The 26652-nt window shown below is 59.8% G+C and overlaps 3 protein-coding genes across 4 annotated transcripts; 1 reads left to right on the top strand and 2 right to left on the bottom strand.

Moving 5' to 3' along the window:
- Positions 1 to 1727: 1727 nt before the first annotated feature.
- On the top strand, positions 1728 to 10341 carry GLT6D1 (glycosyltransferase 6 domain containing 1). Its single transcript, XM_047769301.1, has 4 exons — positions 1728 to 1801; positions 6211 to 6258; positions 9082 to 9219; positions 9672 to 10341. The coding sequence occupies exons 1-4, from the start codon at positions 1728 to 1730 to the stop codon at positions 10339 to 10341; spliced, it is 930 nt and encodes a 309-aa protein (XP_047625257.1).
- Positions 10342 to 14077: 3736 nt separating this feature from the next.
- On the bottom strand, positions 14078 to 18529 carry LOC125121423 (uncharacterized). Of its 2 annotated transcripts, XM_047769647.1 has the most exons (6): positions 17767 to 18529; positions 17040 to 17173; positions 16448 to 16521; positions 16142 to 16255; positions 15617 to 15721; positions 14078 to 14983 (listed from the first exon to the last, which is right to left on the bottom strand). In XM_047769647.1, exons 1-6 carry the CDS (start codon positions 17995 to 17997, stop codon positions 14958 to 14960), a joined length of 684 nt encoding a protein of 227 aa, XP_047625603.1. In that variant the 5' UTR covers positions 17998 to 18529; the 3' UTR covers positions 14078 to 14957. The 2 variants fall into 2 exon arrangements, with proteins under 2 accessions (XP_047625603.1, XP_047625602.1); XM_047769646.1 differs by lacking the exon at positions 14078 to 14983 and having other exon boundaries at positions 15181 to 15721.
- A 3005-nt stretch (positions 18530 to 21534) lies between these two features.
- PAEP (progestagen associated endometrial protein) lies at positions 21535 to 25840 on the bottom strand. Its single transcript, XM_047769645.1, has 7 exons — positions 25664 to 25840; positions 24880 to 25019; positions 24270 to 24343; positions 23077 to 23187; positions 22317 to 22415; positions 22114 to 22156; positions 21535 to 21696 (listed from the first exon to the last, which is right to left on the bottom strand). Exons 1-6 carry the CDS (start codon positions 25766 to 25768, stop codon positions 22140 to 22142), a joined length of 546 nt encoding a protein of 181 aa, XP_047625601.1. The 5' UTR covers positions 25769 to 25840; the 3' UTR covers positions 21535 to 21696; positions 22114 to 22139.
- Positions 25841 to 26652: the final 812 nt, after the last annotated feature.

Below are 26652 nucleotides of genomic sequence, written 5' to 3'. Positions count from 1 at the left end.
TTAAAACATTGTAAATCAACTATACTTTAATAAAACACAAAGGAACAAACCAAATAAAATTCCCTTGAATGGTTCGGGCGGGACCAAATCCTGTCGTCCGGCGGCCACGAGGAGCCCCTGCCGCCGGGGGCGTCATTGTGACTGTGACTTCCTGACGCCCCCGCATCATCGAAGGTTCTGCTGACATCACCCACCACGGAAGGCTCAACATCCTGCGCCACGGCCTTACAAAGACTTGGAAAACACCTGCCGCTGTGGGCTCCCTCTGCCACCTCTTAGGTCACCCACTTGAGGTGAAGGGCCCCCTCGGAAGGGAGGTGGGGAAGCGGGGTGCCCCCCTCCAGGGCGTTGTCACAAAGCCTCCCTCTGGAGAGACGTCGTGGCCCCCCACCCACGCGGCATTGCTGGAGTCCTTGGATTTCAGCGGAGCCAGGGTCGCATTACAGGGCTTGAAAACCGCCCGGGGGAAGCCCGGCGGGTGTGGAGGTGTCCAGCGTGAGAGCTCCGTGGGCGGCCTTGGCGGCGCCCGGGTTCTAGGAAGCACATCCCAGGAGGTGAAAAGCAGCAGGTGGGTTTCGGTGTGTCACAGCCTCGTCCTTTGCTCTCCAGACCCGTCTCATCCGCATCCGTGGGTGGGTGGGAGCTGAGGCTCTCTCCTCCTACGTTTGTCTTCAGAGCCCAGCGTGTTCTGCGCTCCCACAGCACACATCTCAAGTCAGACGCGCCCCGTTTCATGTGCTGGACGGCCTCGGTGGCCACTGAACCGGCAGGTGTGGACCTGGGCCGTGAATACCGGGGTCTCCCTTCTGCTCAGCGCACAGCCCTGCAGACGCGCCCACAGAAATCCCACGTGGAGCTCAGGGCAGGCGACAGGCGGTGGCAAGAGCCACCGTTTCCGTGTTAGAACCTGATGACTTACGTTCAGATTTTTCTAAAAAAGAGTTTTTTTTCTGTTTCACTTCTAGGTGGTCACTTCTAGTCTGTTCACGTTACCGATTTCTTCTTGATCCAGACCTGGGGGGCTGTGCGCTTCCAGAAAGTTGTCCATTTCTTCCGCAGCGGTCCATGTCTGACGGCACGTAGTTCCCCAGAGAGGTCTCTCACGGCTTGTGGTATTTCTACGGTATCCGTTGTGATTTCTCCTCTTTCATTTCTTATTTTGCTTATTCAGATTCTCTTCTTTTTAGGGCCACACCTGCGGCATATGGAGGTTCCCAGGCTAGGGGTCAAATGGGAGCTGCAGCTGCCGGCCTCCACCCCTGCCACAGCAGCGTGGGATCCAAGCCGCATCGGCGACCTGCACCACAGCTCAGGGCATCGCCGGATCCTTAACCCACTGAGCGAGGCCAGGGATTGGACCTGCGTCCTCGTGGATGCTAGTCAGGCTCTTAACCTACTGAGCTACCATGGGAGCTCCTTGCTTATTCACAGGTTAATCCCTGTTCACCAGCATCAGCCTTCAAGAAGGCTCGTGTTCTTAGCTCGCCGTGGTCTTGGGGCAAATGATGCAGCTTTCGGTGTCTTGGTGAGGAGAAAGAATGAAACGCTGGGCACGGACTGCGCCCTCCTCATGACCTCAGCTCACTGTCACTGCCCTGGAGCGAAGGGACGATTTCACGGGGCCAGCATGGTCTCTAACGAGGCCGCGGGTCCCTCGGTAGGAGGGGCAGAGGTGGGACGGTTCATTGTTTAAAATCGACGTCGCTCTCCTTCTCCTCTAGGAGATGATGCGTCTTAAAAGGAAAGTGCTGCTGTTGGTCCCGTGGCTCTCAGCCCTCTTGCTGCTCAAGCGTTACCTCAGGTAAAGATCAACCACTGAGGCGGTGTGACCTGCAGGGCTTGGTGGAGACGGCGGGAACCTCGGAGCTTTGGCTGAAGATGTTTAGAGCACTCTGGAAACGAATCGGGGCCGCCCTCCCCTCTCTGGGGGGCCAAGCAAAGGGTGCTTACCTTCATTCTTTCCTTTTTAAATGTTCGGCGAGTATGGATCCAGCCCCGTCTGGGGGCTGGGCTCTGACCCAGGTGCTGAGTGAGCAGCGGCAGAGGACACGCCTGTCCCTGTGCCAGGCCCCGTCCCGTCCCGTCCCAGCTGGAGAAGGCAGAGCCGACAAACAGAAGAGGGGATTAGGGATGACATGGTTTACGGGGTTAGTGTCACGAAGGAAAAATAAGGAGCTGATAGCATGAGGTTGCTAGTACCGGCGAAGCACAAACGCTCCCAAAGCGTCAGCTGGTGTCTGCTGCAAAGGAGACCATGGGGAGCTGCGATGGCAGCGTGTGACCTGGGGACACCTCTGTGACCCGCTCACTTTCTCTCCTGGAGAAAAATTCCAGTGCTTCCTTCCTCTGTGCTCAGGCCTCCTGGTTCCCCTCCTAAGCAAGGCAGTCTTTCCAAACGCGATTTGAAAACCAGTCGTGGAGTTCCTGCTGTGGCTCGGTGGGTTAAGGACCCGGCACAGTGTCCAGGAAGACGTGGGTGGCTCAGTGCTGGAGGATCCGGCGTTGCTACAAGCTGTGGCTCTGGCAGTGGTGGAGGCTGGCAGAGGCAGCTCCGATTCGACCCCTAGCCTGGGAATGTCTATATGCTGTGGGTGCCGCCCTAACAAGGAAAAAAAGAAAAGAGAAGAGAAAAGCAATCATGTCATGAGAAATAAAAACATGAAACCTTTACAAAACAGGCTTGTATCCAAAAGACGTAAAGAACGCTTAGGCGTTCCCTGGTGGCTCTGGGGGTTAAGCATCTGGGGTTGTCACGGCCGTGGCTCGGTTTCCATCCCTGGCCCAGGAACTTCCGCATGCCGTGGGTGCGGCCAAAGAACACCCCCAACAGTGAGAGGCCACGATGCATCGATTGGCACCCCCAAAACGTACGTTCTCTTTGGAAGGCCGTGTGACGGTGTCTCGCAAAGCCACGTGCGGGCTTTCCAGGGACCCGGCCGTGGTCCTCAGAGGGTCAGTCCGAGCCATTTGGAAACGCGCCGCAGACAACCCCGCACGAGGTTTCAGAGCAGCTTTATCCATGATTGCTTCAAATCGGGACGCATCCAAGGTGCCCTGCAGCAGGCGAGTGTGTGCATGAGCTGTGACCCTCCGGATGCGGGAGCGTGACTCAGCCGCGAAAAGAGGGCGGAGGAAACGTCACGCGTGGAAGTGAAGGAAGCCAGACGCCAATCTGAAAAGACCACCCGAAAAGATTCCAGCCCCCCAGGCAGACCTGTGGAGATGGGAGAGAGATCAGTGGTTCCCAGGGGCGGGTGGACAGGTGAGCACAGAGGAGGGGGGGCCAGTGGAACCTGTGTGACGCCGCAGTGGCGGACACGTGACGCTATGCTCCAAAACCCATAGGCTCTTACAGCACGATTGGGGCTTAACCTGGATGAACAGTCTTTTAGGAGGCTGAGGAATGCCAGGAAGGATGCCGAACGTGCCACGGTGATCAACCCGTGTCGAATGCGCCCGAAACAAGCTCCCTGAGGGCAGAGGAAGGCGCTGACCGAGGCCACCCTGGAACCGAGTGGAGTCTGTAAAAATAAATGCGCAAGAGCGGCGTGTACGAGAGTCTCTGGCCAGTAACGTTGTTTTCCTGCAGAAGCACAGGGTAGCGACGCTGAAGCCTGAGCGCTCGCCTCCTGGCATGGAGCTGCTAAGTGGGTGGCGGGGCGTGGGAGCCAGCGTGGCACCGGTGGGGGAGCGTCTGTGGGTGAGCGGGGACAGCAGGTGGGTCCGTGTGGCGAAGGAGCTGGAGACACCAGTTTAGCTTCATGGAGCACAGGGTACCTGGTGAAGGGTTTCTAGACACCGGTTGGTAGAAACACACATTTCCTCACGCTGTCAGCTGAGAGCGCTCAGAAACGATGCCCCCACCGGCCCCTGCCCACCGCCAGGAGCAGCGAGCGCACCGAGCCCCAAACCTCTGTTTCTACCATTATGCTGCAGAGCCAAGCAGATCCCCCCGACAAGGCTCCTTGGAGAAATGAGACCCAGACAGCACATATACAGAATGAGGCTGGAGCGCATCCAAGGAGCACAGGAGCTGGCCCGAAGGGTTCCCGATGGACAACGGTGGAAGGACGTGAGCAGGCAAAGAAAGCAATATTGGGCTACAACCCGAAGTAGAAAGTAGCAATCCATGAGCCCACGTGGATATAGATAAGCAAGCAAATAGTTGAGCGAGAAGAGCCCAAACTCCCCATCCGAAGAATTCCAAGTTGGCGAGGTACTGCCCTCCAGGGGGTGGGACGTGTGGTAGCTTCGCTGGAGAAGCCTCGAAACACGCCCTCAGCCACGTGATCACGGCCATACCAGCCGGGACAGGTTCTGGCTGTGGTCCGAGAAGCTCTCAGCCAAGAGGAGCCCAAGGAGATGGGGGCCACGTGGGCCCCGACAGGACCCTGAGCAGGAAAGGGGCGTTAGGGACACACGGGAAATCTGACCAAAGCGAGGAGCTCGTAACCGTCCCTGCCGGGAGTTCCTGCCGGCGCAGCGGAAACAAATCTGACTAGTATCCATGAGGACGCAGGTTCCATCCCTGGCCTCGCTCAGTGGGTTAAGGATCCCGCATTGCTGTGGCTGTGGTGGAGGCTGGCAGCTGCAACTCCGATTCGACCCCTAGCCTGGGAACCTCTCTATGCCTTGGGTGTGGCCCTAAAAAAAAAAAAAAGACAAAAGACAAGACAGCTGTCACTGTTGGAGTCCCTGCTGTGGCGCAGTGAGTAGGTTAAGCATCTAGTCTCTTATGGTGCAGCCTGGTGGAGGGTAATGTGAGCAAGGATTGTATGTGTTTGTGTGACGGGGTCACCTTGCTGTACAGTAGAAAATTGACAGAAGGCTGTAAATCAGCTGTAATGGAAAAAATAAAAACACTAAAAAAAAATCCAGCGGCTCGGGTTGCTGCAGAGGTGGGGCTTCAACCCCCAGCCCGGCGCATTGGGTTAAAGGATCCGGTGTTGCCGCTGCTGCGGCGTAGGTTGCAGCTGTGTCTCGGATTCAATCCCTGGCCAGAACGTCCATCCGCCGTGGGTGTGGCCATAAAATGAAAAGAGAGAGAGAGTTAACAAGTGCAGCTGCCTTTTAGACGTTCTGTTATTCAAATCGTAATGTGTCTTTGAAGTCAGAACAGAGACGGTTTTTTCATTACTCTTAGGTGGGGTCCTGGACAGAGAGGACTGACGGATTTAACACATAACGAGGCAGAAGGCTCGGCTCGAGCTGAGTTTCTGGTCCTGTATCATCTGTAGCTGAGCTTCCCCCACACAGTCCCTGGGCCCTTCTTTATGAAAGCATTTGTGGCTTATCTTAAACTCAAACCGGACGGGTGTCCTGTTGCCTGGCACACCTCCCTCTGGAAGCGGGTCTCTGCTAGCAAGAATTGCGCTGTATAGACGCTGCAACCTGGGAAGCCAACCTGGCAGGAGCTGGGGGTCCCAGTGGTGGCGGGGCTGGGAGGAAGGGCGTGGGCCGTGTGTGCAGGTGCAGTTAGCTCGCGTGTACTGAGTGTGTGTAAGCGGAGGGGTCTGCTGTCAGTCAAGGAGCAGCCCTGACGATGGGGGGGGGTGCCCCCTGAAGGGGAATGGGGGAGGGGTGGCATTGCCTGGATGCAGGTTCTCTAATCTGCTGTTAATTTGGGGGGTTGGTTTGTTTGTTTTTAGGGCTGCACCTGTGGCATATGGAGGTTCCCAGGCTAGGGGTCGAATCGGAGTTGCAGCTGCCAGCCTCCACCACAGCCACGGCAACATGGGATCCTTAACCCCCTGAGCGAGGCCAGGGATGGAACCTGCGTCCTCATGGATCCTAGTCGGGTCTGTCCCTGCCGAGCCACCGCGAGAACGCCTGGTTTTGCTTTTCTCAGTCTGTGCTCCCAACCACACATCCTTTCCTGCCTTCCTCCCTTCCCCCCGCATGGCTCTCCAGACACTGGTTCCCTTCCAGCCCTGGGGGAGGTGGCTCCTCCCAAGTGGCCTCCCCTGGGCCTGAATTGGGGCTGGATGGGCCCCATTCAAGCCCACACTCCCCAGAGCCCTGTCACTCCTGGTGGCACCTACCCCGGGGACCACTTAGGGCTACTTCTCCTGCTGCAGGTGCCAGGGGCTGGGGCTGCGTGGTCAGTCGTAGGGGCAGCACCAAGTAGCACCCGCCATACCTTGCGGGCTCGGTAAATTTTTGTGGAACGAATGGATTCCTCACAATAACTTGATTTCCCTTCATGGCCAGGAACGACCGAGCAGAAGAGCTGCCGCTCTCAGAATGGTTTGATCCCAGGTAAGAAAAAAAATGCCTGTTGCCCTCTCCATGCAGGCACCCCCCCCCCTCGCCAAATACTCGCGTGCACACACACAGGCAGGAACTCAGTTTGGAGGGATCCAGCTTCTGCTTGTTTCCCAGCCATCCTGGGGGCAGAGGGTTGCTGTGGCTGGAATTAACACTGACCCTACGTGCTCGAACCTTCCTGCTTTGTCCAGTGGGAGAGAGAGCCCCCCTGGAGGCAGCTCAAAAAGCACGACAGCGTCTCTTGACTTTGGCCTCTGCGCTCGGGGAGGCTGTTCTCTGCGACGGTTCTGCTTCGTGGTTCTAGGCTGCCATGGATTAGCCAGTTTCCTCCTGGGCTTTGGTTGCTTACCGTTTGGGGTTACTGCCGGGCACGCTCCAGCCCCCGAGCCTGTGGCTCCCATGGTCCTCCGAGTTTATCTGGGGAATGATGCCCCAGACTGAGTCGCTGGGTCCAAGGAGGCAGGCGTCGTGTTTTGATGTAAGGTGGCCGCGTTTCTTTGGTCCCTGTGCCATCGCCCTGTCTCGTCTACAGCAGATAAACTCAAGTATCAGAAAGTCATTTATTCTTGGCAAGACTGCTGGTTAAAATGTCCCAATTCAACGTGCATTTCTGTAGGTAGGACTGCGTTTGAACTCTCTTGATATGTCTGTCATTCCTTTTTATTTAATCGTCTGTGCCTTCCTTTTGCACACGTGTTCTCGAAATGGACTCAGGTGCTTAGAGTTAGATTAATCAGAAATCACGCTTCATGACACGGTCCTCCTTGGTTTATGCAAAACCTGCTTATATGATTTGTTCGTTTGTTTGCTTTTGCTTACTTTTTTTTTTTTTTTGCTTTTTAAGGCCACACCCACAGCACATGGAAGTCCCAGCCTAGGGATCGAATTAGAGCTGCACCTGCCAGCCTACACCACAGTCATATCAACACCAGATCCAAGCCACATCTTCGACCTACACCACAGCTCACGGCAACGCTTCATCCTTAACCCACCGAGCGAGGCCAGGGATGGAACCCCCTTCCTCATGGATACTAGCCGGGTTCATTACCGATGAGCCGCAGTGGGAACTTCCTGCTTTTACTTACTTTTAATGAGACAAACATGATAAACCTTCAATGACTTGCAAAGGCTACAGAGACCGAACGTGGATTAGTTGGTGCCAGCATTTGCAGGGAGGGGACATGGCGAGTGACCACTGGGAGATATGGTTGTACGGAAAAGTATTTCATTTTGGGGGGTCAGCTGTCGATAGCACGGTGTTTTCAAATTTCTGTTTCTGCATGTTCATCGCTCATAGAAAAGAATGAGACTAATTTTTTGTGTGTGTTGGCCTCAGATCCTGTAACCTTGCTGAATTCACTTACTAGTTCTAGGAGCCTTACTAGTTCTAGGAGACTATTTGTAGATTCCTTAGGATTTTCTATGTCAACAATCAAGGCATTTGCAAATAGGGACGGCATCATTTTGTTCCTGCCAGTCTGATGCCTTTATGTCCTTTTCTTGTCTTATTGCAATGGCGGGAACATCCATTAGTCTGTTGAATAAGAGTTGGTGAGCGTGGACATCCTTGCCTTGTTCCCAGTCTTAGGAAGAAAGCATCTGGTATTTTATTTTATTTTTTGGCTGCATCCAAGGTACATGGAAGTCCCTGGGCCAGGGATCGAATCTAAGCTGCCGTTGTGGCCTAGGCCCTAGCTGTGGCAGTGCCAGATCCTTAACCTACTGCATGGGGCCAGGGATTGAACCTGTACTTCCACAGCCACCTGAGCCGCTGTAGCTGGATCCTTAACCCACTGGGCCATGGCGGGAACTCCAGAAAGCATCCAGCCTTTTACCATTAAGGGTGATGCTAACTACAGGGTTTTTGTAGATATTCTTTATCAATTATTTCCGTCTATTTGTATTTCTGAGACTTTTACTTTCTTTCCTTTTTGTCGTGAATGGTTGTGTCAGTTGATATGAGCTTTTGAGGGTTCTTCTTTTGCTTCTGGCTGTGGTGGGTTGCATTGAATGATTTTTCAAATGTTGAACCAGCTCTGTGTATTTCCAGTCCTGTTTGTTATTTTCTTGTTGTTGAAAGCGAATCTAATGTCTCTCCCCTTTTAGATTCGTTTTTTTCCTGCTGGATGGCACTGATGGACTTAAAATAGGAGGCACAATGTTTAACATAAAAACCACCCTCTAGGAGTTCCCGTCGTGGCTCAGCGGTAATGAAGCCAACGAGTATCTATGAGGACGCAGGTTCAATCCCTGGCCTCGATCAGTGGGTGAAGGATCCAGCATTGCTGTGGCTGTGGTGTAGGCGGCAGTTACAGCTCCGATTCCACCCCTAGCCTGGGAACCTCCACATGCTGTGCGTGTGGCCCTAAAAAGACAAAACAAGCAAACACGCACCCTCTAGGTCTTCTGGGGGAAAGGGGCAGGAGAGAGAATGGAAAATAAAGACACGAAGGAGTCGGCAGGGCTGGGCCTGCAGCACTGGCTTCAGGCAATAAGCAGGGAAGTTCTGAGTCTGGTCTCCGTGTTGGAGCTGCAGTTTGAGCTCTAAAGGGTCCCGGACTGCAAAGGCTGGTGGTGTGAAGATGGGAGCTGAACTGGCTGGGTCCTGCCTCCCTCCCGACCACAGGCGTCCACTCGGGAGTTAAGCAACATCTCCGGCCCCTGTGCCTCTGTTTCCCCAGGACCACAGGAGCCACACCCTCCGAGCCACAGTGTCCGGACTTTAGACGCGTTCGATGTTCTTGCTCAGGCAGCCTCTGCTGCTGTCACGGTCAAGGCGGTACCTGCTTCATTTGCTTCCTGTCCGTGCCACAGGAAACGCCCTGATGTGGTAACCACCACGAGCTGGCACGCTCCCGTGATCTGGGAAGGCACGTTCAGGAGACAGGTGCTGCAAAGACACTACAGGAAGCGGAACCTCACTCTGGGCCTGGCTGTTTTTGCTACCGGCAGGTAGGGGCCACCAGCCTGTGCCGGTTTTTATTCTGGAAACACGCACACGACCACGCGGGGGCCGTTCCTCCATCCCTGGAGCCGTTGCTTCTGGCGGGCTGTCCTGTGCACACTGTGGCCTGCTCTTCTCCTTCCTTCCCTGGGTCGTGTCCACCACCAGCTGTCTTTTCCCGCGTGTCCAGTTAGCTCTCGTTCTCTCTCCTTCCGAGGGGGCCCCCAAACTTTAGAGGCATTTCTCTGACCCCCGGGCCCTCCACCTCCTCCTGCCATAACCGCTGCAGCTGAAACGCAGGCCCGACTTCACTGCCCTCATCCCCACCCCCTGCCCGGTCGGGGGCTGGGGGTTCTGCCGGGTCGCCGCCTCCTGCGCTGATGGGGTTTGGCGACATGCTCGCCCCCGTGCAGCGCCAGGGAGGCGAGCATCCGTCTTCCTCCCCGCGCGTGTTTTGCAGCCTCGCCGACGAGTACCTGGAGCCGTTCCTGCTCTCGGCGAATGAGTACTTCATGAGAGGCCACAGGGTGGTTTTCTACGTCCTGGTGGACACCCTGGACCGGCTGCCCGAGCTCGAGTGGGGGCCCCTCCGACGGCTGGAAGTGTTTATCGTCTCGGACGACGGCTGGCCGTCCGACTTCCATCTCAGGCGCATGAGCAGCCTGGGCAGGCACATCGTTGAAGGCATCCAGGGCGAAGTCGACTTTCTCTTCGGTATGACTGTCACCCAGATCTTCCAGAACCACGTCGGGGTGGAGGCCCTGGGCACGCGGGTGGCTCAGCTGCACGGCTGGTGGTACTTCCAAAACCCCAGGCGTTTCCCCTACGAGCGGAGGCCCACGTCGGCAGCCTGCATCCCGTTTGGACAGGGCGATTTCTATTACGACGGCGCGTTCGTGGGTGGCACGCCCCTGGAGGTGCTCGACCTCATTGACGAGTACCTGAAAGGCGTCATTCACGACCTCAACACCGGGCTGAACAGCACCTACGAAAAGCATCTCAACAAATACTTCTTCCTCCGGAAGCCCACCAAGCTGCTGTCCCCCGAGTACAACTGGGACGCCGAGTTCTACCCGCCGCCCCAGGTCCAGTACGTCAAGGTGGCCCAGCGGTCCAAAAGGAAGTTCTGACCCGGCCACGCGGCCCCCAAGCCGCAGCCCCTCCTTCAAACGTTTCAGTTTTCAGAGGCAGAAACAGGTACCCCGCCCAGCAGACGTGTCTGTCCTTGTACTTGGGAGGCATCCAGTTTGGCCAGTGCGGGATACAGAGGAGAAGGCTGATGCTTTAATGTTTAATCCCCGGTTGTGTTAACATCCATCTCGTGTGGATAAGCTGGAAAGGACTTTGGAGGCATAAAAAGAATTTTTTTTTTTTTAAATGGAGAAAGACTCTAGTTGGGGGGAAAAATACATATACACACCCAGATACAAAAGGGCAAAGGACCACTTGCAGAGGGAAAGGCAAAGCTTTCATCCGCTCGCTCACGAGGGCGTGGGGTGCGTCTCAGGCTTGGGAGGAACGCTGCTGCTACTGCCCGGACCCTCTCACACCGTCCAGCGTGTCATCGGATGCATGTGAACGGGAGGTGTTCCACCAAAAACGTGTCTTTGTTTTATTGCTGCAAAGAGAGGCAGCACGTTCGTTTTTAAAAAATCTACAGGTGTTTAATGAAATTAGTGCATTTTGGCCACACACATGGTATGTGGATATTCTCCAGGCCAGGGATCGAACCTGAGCCACAGTGGCGACCTACGCCACCGTTTTGGTAACACTGGCTCCTTAACCTGCTCTGCTATGGTGGGAACTCCTATAGGCACTGAATTTTATTTATTGTTTAAAAAGCCCCCTGCCGGGTGCGGTGGTGGAAGTAGGTGTCTGCCAGGTGTGATGAGGGTTAGGAAGCAGCACTGGGTCCTCGAGCAGCTGCGGGGCAGCTGGGACATGAGACTGCTGGCTGGGTTTCCTTTGCGAGTTCAAAGGGCTTGGAGTGGGCAGCGGGCTGCCGGGCGGCTGGGGACGGGGAGCTGCCCCCACGGGGGCTCATGGATCCTTAGCAGTGCTTTGTTCTCAGCAGCGAGGGGCTGCAGAGCGCCTGTGAGGGCCGGAAGTCGCAACACGGCGCTCTTCTGAATCCTCTTCCCCGGGAGGGCTCAGTGCTGTGGCCCGAATCGGGTCCCCCTCACGTTCACAGGGGGCGTCTTCGTCCCCAGGGCCTAGAGCAGGACCGCGTTAGGAGACACGGCTTTAGCCAGGCCCTTAGGGTGGGATGAGGTCCCCAGGGTGGGCCCTCAGCCAACAGGACCAGGGACGTCGTCACAAGAGAGATGAGGCTGGAGACCCACAGAGAGGGCACGACGTGAGACCCGGAGGTGTGGTCTACACCGCAAGGAGACGGGCCTCAGGAGGAGCCGGCTCCTTGAGCTCGGATTCCAGCCCCCAGGGCTGTGAGAAGAACTTCTCTCGTGGAGGCCGCCCCCTCTGAGGCACCTCGTCCTGGCAGCCCCAGTAAGTGTCCCCCAAGTCGTGGCAATTAAACCAGTAAAATGTCGAGCTGATCAATGATCACGCTGGATGAGAAGCCAGAGGCCAAGAAAAGTCAGGTGTCGTCAGGAGCCCGGCAGCTGAGGACCAGCCCCGGAGCCGGGACCAGTGTGCATCCGGTCGTGCTGCGTTCGCCCCACCCACCAACACCCTCGTCCCGCAAACGTCCTTGTCCTTCGAGAGCACGTTGGGAGGCGGCGCCGCTCCTTCCGCATCTCCCGTAGTTCGTTCTCTCCTTGGACTAAATCACGGGGCTACTTGCAGGGACGCATTCTTTCCTGCATGTCACAAAGTAGCTCTTGATTTCAAATCTACCTTCGAGTTTCAACACAGAGAAAAGAGACATTCCGTCAGCCCCCAGCCCCACCCCCACGGCTGGCAGCATCAGTGGCCCCGGCCAGACCTGCCCAGCCGAGGGTATGATTTCAGTGCTGCCCTGAAACCGACATAGCTTTTTCCTGACAGTTGATGGGAGACGCCCTGAGACGGTCCCGCGTTTCTACCGTGAAACCTGTCATGGGATCCAGACACAAGCTCTGAATTCCTTGATGACATAAGGTGGTTCATGTCTGGAATTTCCAGGTCCAAGAACAAATGGCTTTTTTTCTTTTCTGGCCGCCCCGTGGCATAGGGAGTTCCCAGACCAGGGATCAGATCCCAGCCGCAGTTGTGACCTACACGACAGCTGCAGCAATGCTGGATCCTTAACCCACTCTGCCGGGCCGGGGATTGAACCTGCACCGCGGTGCTGCAGACATGCAGCCGTTCGCCTTGCACCACAGCGGGAACTCCAAGAACAGCTTGTCTAGAAGACTCTGAAAACAGGTCACCCCCAATGGCCTTTCCAACATCCCTCCCTCCCAGCAAGGGTGTGCTTTTCCACACAGTGGGTGCACGTTGAGTTTTTAAAAAAACTATAATTTTGACAATTTGATGAGAAAAGCAGCATCTTTTTCCTTGGATTTCTTAGGAGGACCATCTCTCTTTTAAACTAGAGTCACCAGCCACTTGATTCATGTGTGTGCCAAGGACCGAATTCTGTCTTTTGCTCATTTTTTTTCTTTTCTTTCTTTTTAAATTAAAATGTTATGGCTGCGCTGATGGCTTATGAGGTTCCTGGGCCAGGGGTTGAATCCAAGCCGCAGATGTGACCTCTGGAGCTGGATTCTTAACCGACTGCGCCACAGAGGGAACTCTGTCTTTTGCTCGTTTTTTGAAGGTGATACTGCTTTTCATCTCCCAGTGGGTTTTGAGGTATGCATTCACAGACATGACAGAAACCCTTTGTTAGTCAAATTTGTTGAGATTTTTTTTTGTCTTTTGTCTTTTTAGGGCCACACCTGCGGCACATGGAGGTTCCCAGGCTAGGAGTCGAATCAGAGCTGTAGCTGCCGACCGACACCAGAGCCACAGCCACAGCCACGACAGATCCTTAACCCACGGAGCGAGGCCAGGGATCGAACCTGCGTCCTCACGGATACTAGTCGGGTTCGTTGACGGCTGAGCCACAGCGGGAACTCGTTGATGTTTGTTTCCATGGCGTCGGCCCCTCACCCCCCAGTTGTAGCTATTACAGAACATTCAAGATTTCTTTTCCTTAGGAGGTGGTTAAGGAATGAAGTTTTAAGACAGGCAGAGGTGGAGACCTAAATCTATTATTATTTATTTTGGCTCAAAATGTCTCGGCTGTTTCCCCACACTAACTATTGCATAAATACTGCTTTTTCAGAGGGACCATTGGATACCATAACATTAAGCGATTGCACTCACGTGCGGTCCTTTCTGACGCTATGGGCCATTTTGCGGGTCCTTCTTTTCATCCCTGAGCCTGCGCCCCAGAATTGTAACCCGTGTGTTTTACGGCGAATTGAGTTACACTCCTCTTCTCTCTAAAACGCCTCAAAGCGTTTATTCTTTCCTGTGGGTTTCAGATTTAGGGGTACAGTTTGAGGAAACTGTCCCATTGGCGTGTTGATTACATTGCCTGAAATAAACCGTTGTCTTAGGATCAGCAAATGTTTATGACACGGAGGACGCGGCAAGAATGTCACATCTTTTTATTCCGGTCATGTGTATTCAGTGTCCCAGAGTAAGGCTTTTCTTTTAGACACGATGCCAACGTGTCCCTTATATTTTCCTTTTCTTCCTTTTTTTTTTTTAGGGCCACACCCTTGGCATACGGAGGTTCCCAGGCTAGGGGTTCAATTGGAGCGACAGCTGCCAGCCTGCACCACAGCCAGAGCAGCATGGAATCTGAGCCGCGTCTGCGACCTACACCACAGCTCACGGCAACGCTGGATCCTTAACCCACTGAGGGAGGCCAGGGATTGAACTGAGTCCTCATGGATACTAGTTGGATTCTTAACCCACGGAGCTGCAGCAGGAGCTCCTATCCTTGTATGTTTCTTATGGGGCTGCTGGTTTGTAGGGAAGCGGCTGTGTTTTGAGCACGTGCACCCCCAGCTTCTGCATGAGCCGCAGGTAGCGTCCACACAGGTGACTGGTGGGGTTGCTGCTGTTGTGCTGGCCTCACGCGGTGGCCGTGATGGATGGCCCACTGCAACGTGTGGCCTCTTGGGAAGCCTTGCTCTTGCCAAGGGTGTTCCTGGGGCAGGAGCTGGTCCTACCTGTCTCTGGCATTCCCAGGTTGGGAAACCCCTGACCTGGTTTCCTAAGAGCCGGCCCTGCTGGCGGGTGGCCCCTGGCTCGCCCTGGCTGGGGGTTTCCATCCAGGCACCACCTTGCGGGGCCTTGACTCTGAGGAGCGGGCAGAAAGCCGTCTCGGCTCACCTGCCATGCAAGTGCTTGGCAGGGGCTGACCTGGCTCTTCTGGGGAGCGTGGGCCGGTGCCGGGGTTGCTCAGTGCCCCTCTGGCCTGGGTGGGGAGCCACTGCGAAGCCCTGGAGGTGGCTCCATCCACCGGACTGTGACGCTGTGCCCACTGTGGCCGGAGCTTGTGGCCCCTCCCAACGTGCAGAGTTCTCCAGCCCGTGGGCCGGACTGGGGGAGGCCGCGGGCCCCTTAGTTTTTGGTCGGCAGGAGCTGGTGACCCGCAGTGAGGAGGGAGGGGCCGGGCTCAGGGTTGGAGAGGCTCCCCCAGATGGCAGAGGGGTTCAAAGGCACTTGGGCGAGCGGGGGTGCAGCAGGGAGGGAGGGAGGACAGTGGGGCAGGCGGGGCTGGCAGGGAAACTCGGGCAGCCCCGAGCTAGGCTTCGGGTGGGGGGCACTGGGCTGTGGAGGGAAGGGGACAAGGTCAGAGTCGAGGCCTCCGTCCGTCATTCTGAAGACAACGCATCAAACAAGCTCACAGCACAAGCCGCCTTGCCCTCTGCTGCCCAGCACCTCGTCCTGCCACGCTCCCCGGCCCCCGCCATGGCCCACAGGACCCCTCGGCCCCAGCCGCCCCTTGGCTCCCCCGCCCGTCTCTGTTCTGACCACATGCCTCTCAGCCCTCCTCCTCCAGGCAGCCTCCCTGCGGCACCCCCGCCCCCGGCGCCTCCGGCCCCTGCAGCTTTGTCTCCAGTAAACAAGCAGCTGAAGGGCAGTGGCCCAGCAGCCCACGCAGCGGCTGAAGGATGTCTCTCTTGTTCTCCGTGCATCTTCAGCGCCCTGAGCAGGCCCGGGCTTTGTGGGCCGACGGAATGGTGCACGGGGGCGGGGGTGCCTGGGAGAGGCCGGCGCTTCTCCGCGCCTCCTCCCGGCTGTGTGACCTCAGCCTTGTTTCTGAACCTCTCTGAGCCCGGGGCTTCGTGAGACCTGGCAGGACTGGTCTTGCGCGGGTGGTTATGGCCAGTGGGCGCTCCCCAGCTCCTCCCGGCCCAGCTCCCCTGGGCGAAGGGGACACGGCTGGAGGCCAGCCCTCACCATCGCGGTCGTCAAGGTTGAAGACGGGCGCTTCCTGCAGCTGGAACTTGGAAACGAACTCAAGGTACCGCCCCTGCCACTGCGGATCCTCCAGATGTCTTCTGGCTGAAACCACAGGGCCCGGTGCCGAGGGCGGGGAACCAGGGCTCTTCCGGGGGGAAGCCCTCCTCCCAGCTCCCTGCCTAGCCCCACCTCTGCTCTCCTGCACCTGCTGAGCGGCCCAGCCCTGTCCCCTTGCCTGCATGTCCCCTCTAAAGCACGGCAAGCACGGCCCTCCTTGCAAGGGGACCTCCGTCCTGTCTCCTGGGGTGAAGGACCCCAGAGGGATACTCTGCCCCCCAGTTCCGACCAGTTTTCGGGACAGCGTGTCCCCCCTGCCCGGCACAGCCCCCACCTCGGCCCCAGGGGCCTGTCTTCTCCCTGAGACGCTTTCTAAGCCCAGCATGACTCAGTGGCGTCCACCTTCGTGGCCGCGTGGGCTCTGTCCTCCCCAGCACGGCGGGCGTGGGAGATGCCAGCACCTACCCAGCAGCGCCCACAGGCTGGTGGCCTCGCCGCCGTCCTGGAAGCGGACGTAAAGGATGAGGTGGCTGTAGTCAGTGCCCACGAAGTGCAGGAGCAGGGAGCCACCGCCTTCCACTGCGGGGACCCCGACAGGTGACCCGCTGACGTGGGTCGCTCTTCCGCCGCCCCCCCCACTCTGCCCGTGGACAGCGCACGGCCCGGAGGACGTCTCTTCCTGCACCCGCGCCCCCCTGGCCGCCTAGGGTGTCCCCGGCTCCCTGTCCCTCCCCCTCCCCCAGCGCAGGCCCGGCCAGAGCGGCTACTCACGGGGGCCTCGGTACTGGCCTCGGAGCCCCGTCGGATGGACGATGACACTGAGTCCTTGGCACACCCCCTCTCCTCTGGGAAAACACAAGGGAGCTGGCCAGGGGTCTCCTTCCCAAGGGTCCGTCTCCCGCCCCGGCCCGGTGCCGTCTCAGACAGCCCGGGCGGATGTTGGGGTGCCTCCAGCTGGGGTCCCTGCAGCCCCCTAGGCTCTTGGCCCCCTGGGCTTTGGAGGGTCACCCGGCGGGGTGGGGGGTGCTGGAGGGGCTGGGGGGCAGCAGCGAAGAGCTGGGGGCCTTCTTGTTTCTGAGATGGGGCCAAGCCTCCCAGAAGGAGGTGGGCCCAGTCTGCCCTTGGCTGGTGGCTTCAGACCTTGGGCGGGCGACCTGGCCCGGGCTGTCTGCAGTCCCCTGGGCTGGTGCCTGGACCAAGCCTTTGGCTCCGTGCCCCATGCCCCCCACCCTGGGGGCTTCAATTTCTCAGCTGAGGTGGGGGTGGGCTGTGTGCCGCAGCCCCCAGCTCAGGCCATGTGTCCCTCTGCTTTGACCACTGTCCTGTCCCTTGGGAGGCCCCCAGGGGGCTGCCGGATACACACATTCCGAACAAGACAAGCTCCACGTCCTGGCCCCGGGTCCAGATGGAGTGGAGAGCGAGCCACAGGGGGTCAGCTGGGGAGACCAGGTGCGCCCGGCTGGCGGCCAGCTGGATGGTCAGCCAGCGCCCCTCCACCTGCGGGGTGCAGGCCCGGGGCGCGTGAGGGTCATGAGCCACGTGGCAGGCGCCCGGATCTCCCAGGACCAGGGCCGAGGGCTGCCGGGCGTGGTCTCGGACCCTGGCTGTACTGGTAGCACCGTGGGTGGAGGCTGGGGGACAAGCGGCCGCTGCCTCCTGGTGCACGTCCCTGTCAGGCTCTTCGTCCTCCTGCCACGCCCCATGCGGGCTGCACCGTCTCCCTCTCCCCCGCTTCCTTCAGCTCCTCCTGCACCTGCTCCCTGGTCCACTCTGGCTTCCCTACGTGCCAGCCGAGTCCAGGAGGGAGAGGGCCGTCCTGGAACTGCCAGAGCTTCCCACCCCCAGCCCAGCGCAGTGGGGTCAGACGGAGCAGCAGTGGCCTGAGCCCCTCCTCCCCCCAGGACAGGCCCCTCCCGTCATCCCAGCAGCAACACCACCCGTGCTCAGCCAGGCCTGCCTGGGCAGACAGACGCCCCTCGCCCGCCTCGCCCTCTGTGTCCTGCCCCCACCCCCCGTTCGCCTGCCCCTGGCGTCACCTTCATGGGACATTTGCATCCACGTCCATGTGTCAGACAGAGCCCCACGGTTACCTTCTGGGCGTCAAAGCCTGGCTGCACCGGCACGTCTTCTGGGCTCTTCTGGGCCCCGGCCAGGCCCAGGCTGAGGGTCAGCAGCAGGAGGGGCCGTCTGCCCAAGGCCATGACCGCAGTGCCCCAGAGGAAGGAGAGCCCGGGCAGCCCGTGCCCCTTCTTAGTGCCTGTCCCCCTGGGGCCACTTGTTGTCCCAGCCTGCCCCAGGGAGGGTTCTGGAATCATTCCCATGGGATGACAGCCTCTCTGCTACCTGCCTGGCATCTATAGGAGCGAAGGGCGGTGTTTGGCCGGGCGCCGAGGCTGCCAGGGCAGTCTGACCACATTGTTTTGTCCTGGGAGCCCGTGGGAGGCGGGTCTGCTCACCCCTCAGGGCTCCGCCGCCCACCCCCCCGGCCTGCCGGTCTCCTGGGGGAGTCCATCCATCCACCTGCCAGAGCCAGGAAGGCAGGGACGCCCCCTCCTCCCGGCCCCCCACGTCCTTGGGGCTGGGGTGGGACATGCTCAGCACACTGGCCCCGTTGGCCCCCGTTGGCCCCTGTTTCCTGGCAGCACAAACACCCACCCTCTTCAGCCTCATCAGGAGGTCAGGCCACGTTCTGTCGGCCTGGACCTGTGTGCGCCCGGCCTGCGGGGTCCAGCTCAGTGCAGACAAGCTCCGCTGGCCTCTTGAAGGGAAAGCAGCATCCAAGACTCCAATCCTTTTCAAAAAACGGCTGAAAAACACCTACAAGCTGGAAATTCAGCGAGTGCTGCTGACACGGCGAGCACAGCACGGAATGGCCTCCCCGAAGGACATGCGGGGGCTGCGGGCGGGGGGCGGGGAGGCCCCGGGCAGGAATCAGCTAGACCAGGAGGGGAGGGTGGGAGGAACAGGGGCCTTCACCCAGGCCCCGTCCCTATCCGACCGTGGTCACACAGGCCAGTGACACCAGAGTGTCCACCGTGAGCTCTGGGCCTGCGCAGCGTCCGCCCCGAGAATGCCATTTCCCGTGGCCAGCACCTCTCCCGCCCCTGGGCTGTCCATGCACTCGGGGCAGACTGCCGGCCCTGCCAGCATCGTCCGCCTGGGTTTCCTGGATCCGCATCTCCCACAGACCCAGCGAGACCAGCTCCCCACAGCCTGGCCACAGAGAGGTCCCTGGAGCCCGTCGCTGAGGGAGCGCGGCTGGCAGCCTGGGTGGGCTCTGGGATCTCAGGCGACAGCCCCCTCCCCCTGCTCCGGGCCTTCCCCAGCGCTGGGAGGGGTCCAGCGTCTGAGGGTCTTGGGGTGGGCCTCGGAGAGAGGGCGGGTGTGGTGGGCAGGATGGCAGTCCCAGGCATGGCTGCATGATTCTGGGCAGGCTCCACCTGCACTGCAGACAAGGCGGTCACGTGCTCGCCTGGCCTCGGGAGTGGGGGTGGGGGTGGTGTGGGGGGGACCCGGGACCCTCACGAGCCTAACGCATCAGAGGCTAAGTCAGAAAGCGCTAGTCGCCGTGTCCTTAACGTGGGGCTGGCACCTCCAGGAGACTGAGCTGCCCACCCAGCAGGTGGCAGAATGCTAAGGAGATTCACCGGTGAGTCATGTGTGCCGCTTCTGGGCTGAGACACAGGCGGGTAAAAGCAGGATGGTCGCGCCTCTGGGGGGAGCTTTCCCTCTGAGGGTTTTGTCCGGTTGGGGTCAGTTCATCCTGGGATGCGGTTGGGTAATGAGAGGCCTCGGGCGCCACCAGGTGGCCGTCCTGGGGACGTGCGGGAGCAACAGGGTCTGCCTTCTCGACCAGCAAATCCCTGCAGGACTTAGATCCTTCCCGGGTTCAAAGTGAGAACGCCCTCGAGAGCTGTGTGTCTGCAGCCTCAGTTCAGTCCCGTGACCTTCAGGTCCTTGGGTGTCTGCTTGCTGCTGAGAAGTCGTTGGTCGCTCTCCCTTTGACGGAGACGAATGGGATTGTGAAAACCCCAGCGGCGGATCCATCCAGCGTGCGGCGGGGACTCGCTGGGACCCGGGGAGGAGGCAGCCCCTCGCTCCGGGTGTTCAGATGGTGCAGCATTGAAGGCACAACATAAAAACTTTTTCTGTCTTTTCTTTTCTTTTTTTTTTTAAAGGCACATGGAAGTTCCTGGGCCGGTCTACGCCACAGCCACAGCCACACGAGGTCTGAGCTGTCTCTGTGACCTACGCTGCAGCTGGCAGCAACGGGGCAGCAACGCCGTAACCTTAACCCACTGAGCAAGGCCAGGAACTGTACCTGCGTCCACATGGACACTGTGTCGTATGTTCTCAACCTGCTGAGCCATGACAGGAATCCCAAACCTCAGCTTTTTTAAAGATTTTTAAAAATTTAATTAAAATTTCTTTTGGTCTTTTCAGGGTGGCACCTGCAGAATATGGAAATTCCCAGGCTAGGGGTAACAATCAGAGGTGTAGCTGCCAGCCTACACCAGCAGGTTAGGTAGCTCAGCGGGATCTGAGCGGCATCTGCGACCTGCACCACAGCTCACGGCAATGCTGGATCCTTAACCCTCTGAGCGAGGCCAGGGATCGAACCCGCATCCTCATGGATACTAGCTGGGTTCCTCTCCACTGAGCCACCACGGGAACGTCTCGGCTTTTTAAAGACAGTGAGCCACGACGGGTTCTGTTACGGGGCTGTCCACAGAGGCGTGGGTCCTTATATGTCGTGTTAGATGTAAATTCTTATTTTTTGTTTTTAGAGCCTCATCTGCAGCATACGGAGGTTCCCAGGCCAGGGGTCAAACTGGAGCTGCAGCTGCCAGCCTACATCACAACCACAGCCACGCCAGATCTGAGCCGCGTCTGTGACCTACACCCCAGCTCAGGGCAAAGCCAGATCCTTAACCCACTGAGTGGGGCCAGGGATCAAACCCACATCCTCATGGATACTAGTCGGGTTCTTAACCTGCTGAGCCACGAGGGGAACTCCTCGTGTTCTCACTTTAAAATCCCTGCTCCTGCGGCCCCGCACACCCCTTTTCCATGGGCGATGCTCAGCCGTGTGAGCAGGACCAGTCTCCTTCCAGCTGTGACCTCTCTCGTCCTCCGTCCAGGACAAATCTCTCCACTGCGTTTTAGCGCAGAAGAGAGCGATGCATTTTTGGCGCATAGAGTTGGCTGCCTCCTGTCTCTCAGTAGCAGTTCCTCTTATTTCTTGAAAGAGGGCACTGAGGGTCATGGGGCTACATTAGTAAAATTGGGCAGAATTTGATCTGCAAGAAACTTCAGGGGTTTTTTAATTTTTAAATTTTTTTTTGCTTTTTAGGGCTGCACCAGAGGTATATGGAGGTTCCCAGGCCAGGAGTCTAATCGGAGCTGCAGCTGCCAGCCTCCACCACAGCCACAGCCACGCCAGATCTGAGCCGCATCTGCAACCCACACCTCAGCTCACGGCAACGCTGGATCCTTAACCCACTGAGTGAGGCCAGGGCTTGAACCCACAGCCTCATGGTTTCTAGTCAGATTCGTTTCTGCTGTGCCATGCCGGGTACTTCGAAACTTAAGTTTTTATACCAATAGTTACTAGCTAAGTGACAGCAATTTTCCTTTTACTGTCCTTTGTGGAGTTTGGGTGTTGGCTGAACACGTGACATCATCTGGTCTGTGGCACACCCCTACCTAGTTCCCCAAAGGTTAAAAGAGCCGTGAAGATTCGGGCGGACCGCCAAGCGGAGGCAGACACCCTGGACCCCAGCCCCTGCTGGTCACCCTCGGAGCCACCCAGGCCCCCATCCCACGCTCATCGGCCGGGAAGAACTCAGGCAGGGTGCTCACTGGTTTATGCTTTTATTGCTGAAGGAGGAAGGGCCCAGAGCAGGAGATGCCAGGCGGGTCCCAGGGGTCCGGGTCCCAGGAGGGGTGACCTTGGTCCCAGGCCCTCCTGAATCCGCTGATGGGGAGGTGGGGTGATATCTTGTCTCCCCAGAGGGACCCTGAAATGGACACGGGCTCTCTTGTGATTCCTGGGGAACCCCCATCCCCCCGGCTGGAGTGTAGAACAGCCCTTCCTTGGGAGAGGGACCCCGCCTCCCCCACCCCAGGTGGGGTGGCCGTCGCCAGTGCCCGCTTCCTAGCCTCCACCTTCACGCCCACCCCTGGCCAGAAGGAGCAGTGGGGAGGCCAGTCTGTGAGTGATGCCAGGACACAGAACACAGGACACAGGACACCGTGCCGCAAAGGCCACTCGAGAGGCGCGGGCACACGGCCAGCCGGCTCTGCAGAGGCCAGGAGAGACCCCAGCTTCCAGCCATTCCCACGGGGTGCCCAGGGCTTGATGGGGCAGCCTGGGCCCCACCAAGACCCCCATCGCGTGCACGTGCCCAGGAGGTGGGGCGGGGCGGGTACGTTACCCCCGGAGGAGATGGCGGGAGCTCCCCTAGACGCTGCACTGCTCTGTGGGGAGGGACAGCAGTGGGGAAGGGGAGGGTCAGGATGGGGGCTGGACGGGACAGTCTGGGGCCGGGGGGGTCTGTACCCCACCCCTCCCTCCTGTGAGAATGGAGGTCACCGTGGGTCCCTGGGGCTGGTGGCCTTCTGACCCGGTTGGGCTCACCTTCCAGCTGGGCTGGCAGGATCCGCATGGGCACAGGCAGCGTCTTGAGGGCATCTTCAAATTTCTCCCTGATCTGGTCGTCCACCTTCAGGGTCCTGGCTGTGGGGACAGGGCTCAGTCCCCGGACCCCCCACTCCACCCCACCGAGAGCTCAGGGACCCCCGAGGGCGCTGCCCAGGAGCAAGCATGTGCTGGGGTCGGCAGAGCTCGGTCTGGCCCCCTTCCCAGGGGGTCTGCAGGGCCCAGCCCCCCTGCCCTCTGGGCCCCTGCACCCCTCCTGGGTCCAGTCCCTCCCCTTCCTCCTGGGGCAGCACTGGGGGCCTGCAGGGTCCCAGGAGGAAAGGCCCACCCCCTGCTTTGGGCCGGCTGGGGCCCTTCCTCCGCCCGGGCTGGCGGCTTATGACCTGGAGCCTCCACGGCTTGACACCCACGGCCACTTCAAGGGCCCTGGGAGCACCGGGTGGCACTTCTGTGACAGCAGAAATGTCACCTGACATTTGTTTTCAGCACACTGCAGCTGAAAGAGGTTTTTGTATCCGAGGGCTTATTTGGTGAAACGATGCCACACCCTCGTAACGAAGGCTGTAGGATTCGTAGTGGGATTGTCACACGAGCCACAGGCCTGCAGCCCACCTGCGCCTCACCTGCGGGTCTGTCCCTCGCCGCCATCACCCACAGACCCACCGTCTCCTGAAGGGACACGGGGACCCCTCGCCCGCCCCATCGGGATCCGCCCCCCCCCCACTGCCCACCCGCGTACCCAGGCTCTGGCAGGCCAGGCTCTGCTCGGGGCTGGCGCTGTTCTCCATGCAGAGGAGCAGGTGGCTGTCGTAGTCAGTGTCCAGCACGAAGAGGTGGTTCTCGCCCAGGGCTGGACGGGAGGCCCGGGGGCAGAAATAAGTTCCAGCAGGAGTGGCTGACGGTCAGCTCCCCCGCACCACCAGCAGGGCTCCTTTGCCCCCCACCACTGCCGGCGAGGACTGGGTGGGGGCTCCTCCTGCACCCCGATGTGGCGGGCCCTTCCCAGCCACCTTCCCGAGGCACATGGGCACTGGGAAGCCCTTGCTGTCAACTCTGGGTCCACCAGAGATGTTCTGCCACCTTCTGGACCCAGGCACATTCGCCACTCAATCCACGCCACGCCGGCCCCACCTGGGACCCAGAGTGCTCAAGACGTGGAATTTCCATGCTGATCTTGGGGGAGACTGGGCCCCGCTGAGCCAGGGAGGAAGAATCATCCTGAGAAAAGTCGCGTTGGAGGGGCCAGCCACCCTGAGCCCTGGGCGCTGGGGCCGAGGGAGGGGTCAGCAGCCTGACTGAGGCCAGAGGGTGGCACCAACGGCACCACAGGGTCTGGGCAGCTTCAGGGAAAGTGCCAGTGTCTCGACCCAGTGCAAGTGGACGGCTCTGGAGCCCCTGAGGGGGGCACCTTGGCTCGGTCAGTTTGGTCCTGAGCAGCCTCTGGTCAGAGTGTGCCCCAAAGTGGCCGAGGGCGGGAAGGCAGAGGTGGCCCAGGCTGCCAGGTGGGGCTGGGGGTGGCCCTGGTGGAAGCCCCTCCCTTGCCCCACGGGGCCGTCTCATCTCAGCCTTAGTGATAAATGAATGCGGATGGGGTAGGGCTGCCTCCAGGGGACGGAGGACAGACGGGGGGTAGGCTGCGAGCCGGGGGCACCTGACCCCTGGGAGCAGGCAGGGGCGCCACCTGGGTGGGCACCGGAGGGCAGAGAGAGCTCGGGAGTCACCTTGGGGAGCTGGACCAGCCCAGCAGGGACCTGTCCACGGCCACCTGACCCGCAGGACTGGGCAGGAGCAGGGAGGGCGTGAAAGCTAGGGTCCCCACAGCATCACTTGTCGCCACCCACCCCTTGGTCCCCTCAGGCCAGACGCAAGCCCCCTGCCCTGCCCCAAGCCTGGGGGTGGGGCGACCAGCTGCGGGCCCCCCCCTCCCCTTACCATTGATCTCGAACACGGCAGGGATGTCGGTTTTTTTTGCAAGGAGCACCTCCTGGGCACACTTGTCATTCTCCCTGAAATGCAGTCGTTTCCTGAGCCACCTGCAGACTCCCCATCAGGCGGAACCGCGGGCGGAAGCAGAAGGCGGCTCCGGGAGGGGCCCAGGCAGAGCGGGCGCCTGGGCCCCGCGGGTCACCTGGCCTCGGCTGTGCTCTCCGTAACCTCTAGTGCCCAGGTGACCTTGTCGGACAGGCCCCGAGGGGTCAGGTGGAGCCAGGGAGAAAGGGCCCGGGAACGCCCTGACCCTCGAGGTCAAGGGCAGTGACCGGCATGCGGCAGGCAACCCTGTGGGGTTTGGGTCCCATGTCTGCCCCCAGCCCCACTCCTGGGACAGACAGGGCTCCTGGCAGGAACTGACGAGGCCCGAGGACCCGCAGCCTCCACAGCCTGAGCCCCGGGTGGCTCTGCGTGGTCCCCTGTGGGCCCACAGCCCTGGGCGGGGCTGAAGGGACCAGGAAATTTCAAGCCTGCTCCGCATGGGAGGACCGGGTCCCATCGGAGCCCCGCCCGCCCCCCGCCCCCACGGTGCCAGGGTCAGGGGCAGGCCTACTGCTTCTGCAGGAGGATCTCCAGGTCGCCCTCGGGGGTGGGCTTCAGCCCCTCCACATACACCTTCAGGGGGCTGCTCTTGGCATCCAGCAGGGAGACGTCGCTGGCCGCCATGGCCACGGTGTGCCACGTGCCGGCCACCTGGGGAGGGGGGGTGGCCCTCTCAGAGCACTAGCTGACCCCCCGACGCGGGCCAGGCCTGGGACCCTCCTTCCTCTGCCCCCTGAGCAAAACCCTCCCTAAGCCGGGCCCCCCAGTGAAGGGCCGGAGGAGCGTCTCACTGAGTGAGGGGGACGGTCCAGGTCCCGCGAGCTGTGGTTGGAGGAGGGGAGAGGTTGGGGGACGGGGGGAGAGGTTGGGGGCAGGGGGGTCCTGTTGGGGTCTGAACAGTGTCCCCCTTACCCCCGGGACCTCAGAATGTGACTGTTTGAATATGGGGGCTTTAAAGAGATGATGAGGGTAAAATGAGCTCTCTGGGGTGGGCTCCCCTCCAGGGCGACGGGTGACCTCACAAGAAGGGGAACTTGGCAGCGAGGATATCCAGGCGAGGACCCAGGGGGAGACGGCCGTCTAGGGGCAGGAGAGTGGCCTCAGGAGAAGCCAGCCCTGCGGACGTGACACCTGGAACTCAGACGTCCAGGCTCCAGGATGCCCAACGATAAACATCTTGCCCCCAGCCGACCACCACAAACCCTGACCCCCGTCCACTCTCTCTCCTCGCTCCTCTGAGGCCCCAGCTCCCCTGCCCGCCCGGCAGCCCACCCCGCACCCAGCCGCCCTCAAACCTTTTGGATGTCCAGGTCGTTCATGATTGGGATGACTTCGGTGACTTCGGTGGCCTGAACGCCACACAGGAGGGCCACGCCCAGGGTGAGCAGGAGACACCTCATGGCTGCAGCTGGGGTCACACTTCTAAGCTCCAGAGGGAGAAGAAGGCCGGGCAGCGGGCTCGGGGCCTTATATGGGAGGAGGGCCGGTGAGGGCCTGCAAGCCAGCCCGTGCCTGCCCCCCACCGCTCCGTTCCCCGAATTCGAATTCCCCGTGGCTCATCCTTGGGCCCCAGGGCGACTTCCTCGTTGGGACAATAGGAGGTGTTATTCCCTCCGAGTCTAACAGGAAGGGCCCCTGTGGGCCCTGGGTGGGGGTCCAGGCTGGCTGCCAGCACCAGGAACCCTCCCTGCATTGGGTTCTGACAGTGACAGGTCAGAGCCAGCCCCGAGGACGGCTGTGGCCTGGAGGGTGGACCCTGAGGACAGCTGGGGTCCGGAGAGCCCTGTGCCAGCCCAGACCCAGGGGAGTCACCCACACCCCTCCCCCTCCCTCTCCCCCTCCCCTGCGGCTCCGCCAGCTCCAGGGCGCTCACCCTGCCCTGCTGGACGAGGCTTCCTCCCCACAGGCTGTGGTCCTGCTCGCTTCCTCCTAATTCTGTTACTCTCCTGCCCCGGGGCTCCGTGTCTTTCAAACCCGTGGCCATGGCCTTGGGTGGATGGTCGTCTGTGGTCCCTCCACCCCCTGCAGGCCGGTGTGAGGGGGCGTGGGCTTCAGGGAGAGGTCGAGGGTGGGGCTGGCGGGCAGCGCGGGCTCTGCGAGCGCTGGCTGCCAACTTCGGGTGGTGACGATGGCTAGGACAGTGACAGCAGTCAGGGCCCCCCACACGGGAAAGGGACCTGAGCTTTGGGGTGGGTGCGGGGCGGGGGTGCGGGGCGGGGGCGCGCGGCGGGGGCCCCGTGTGGGTAAGTGTGATAGGAACATTCACAGCATCCAAATCTTCCAT

This window comes from Phacochoerus africanus, chromosome 2, assembly GCF_016906955.1.
Source record: "Phacochoerus africanus isolate WHEZ1 chromosome 2, ROS_Pafr_v1, whole genome shotgun sequence".
Taxonomy (NCBI): Eukaryota; Metazoa; Chordata; class Mammalia; order Artiodactyla; family Suidae; genus Phacochoerus; species Phacochoerus africanus.
The sequence above is the reverse complement of the archived record's forward strand: the minus strand, read 5'-3'. Positions and strand labels throughout refer to the sequence as shown.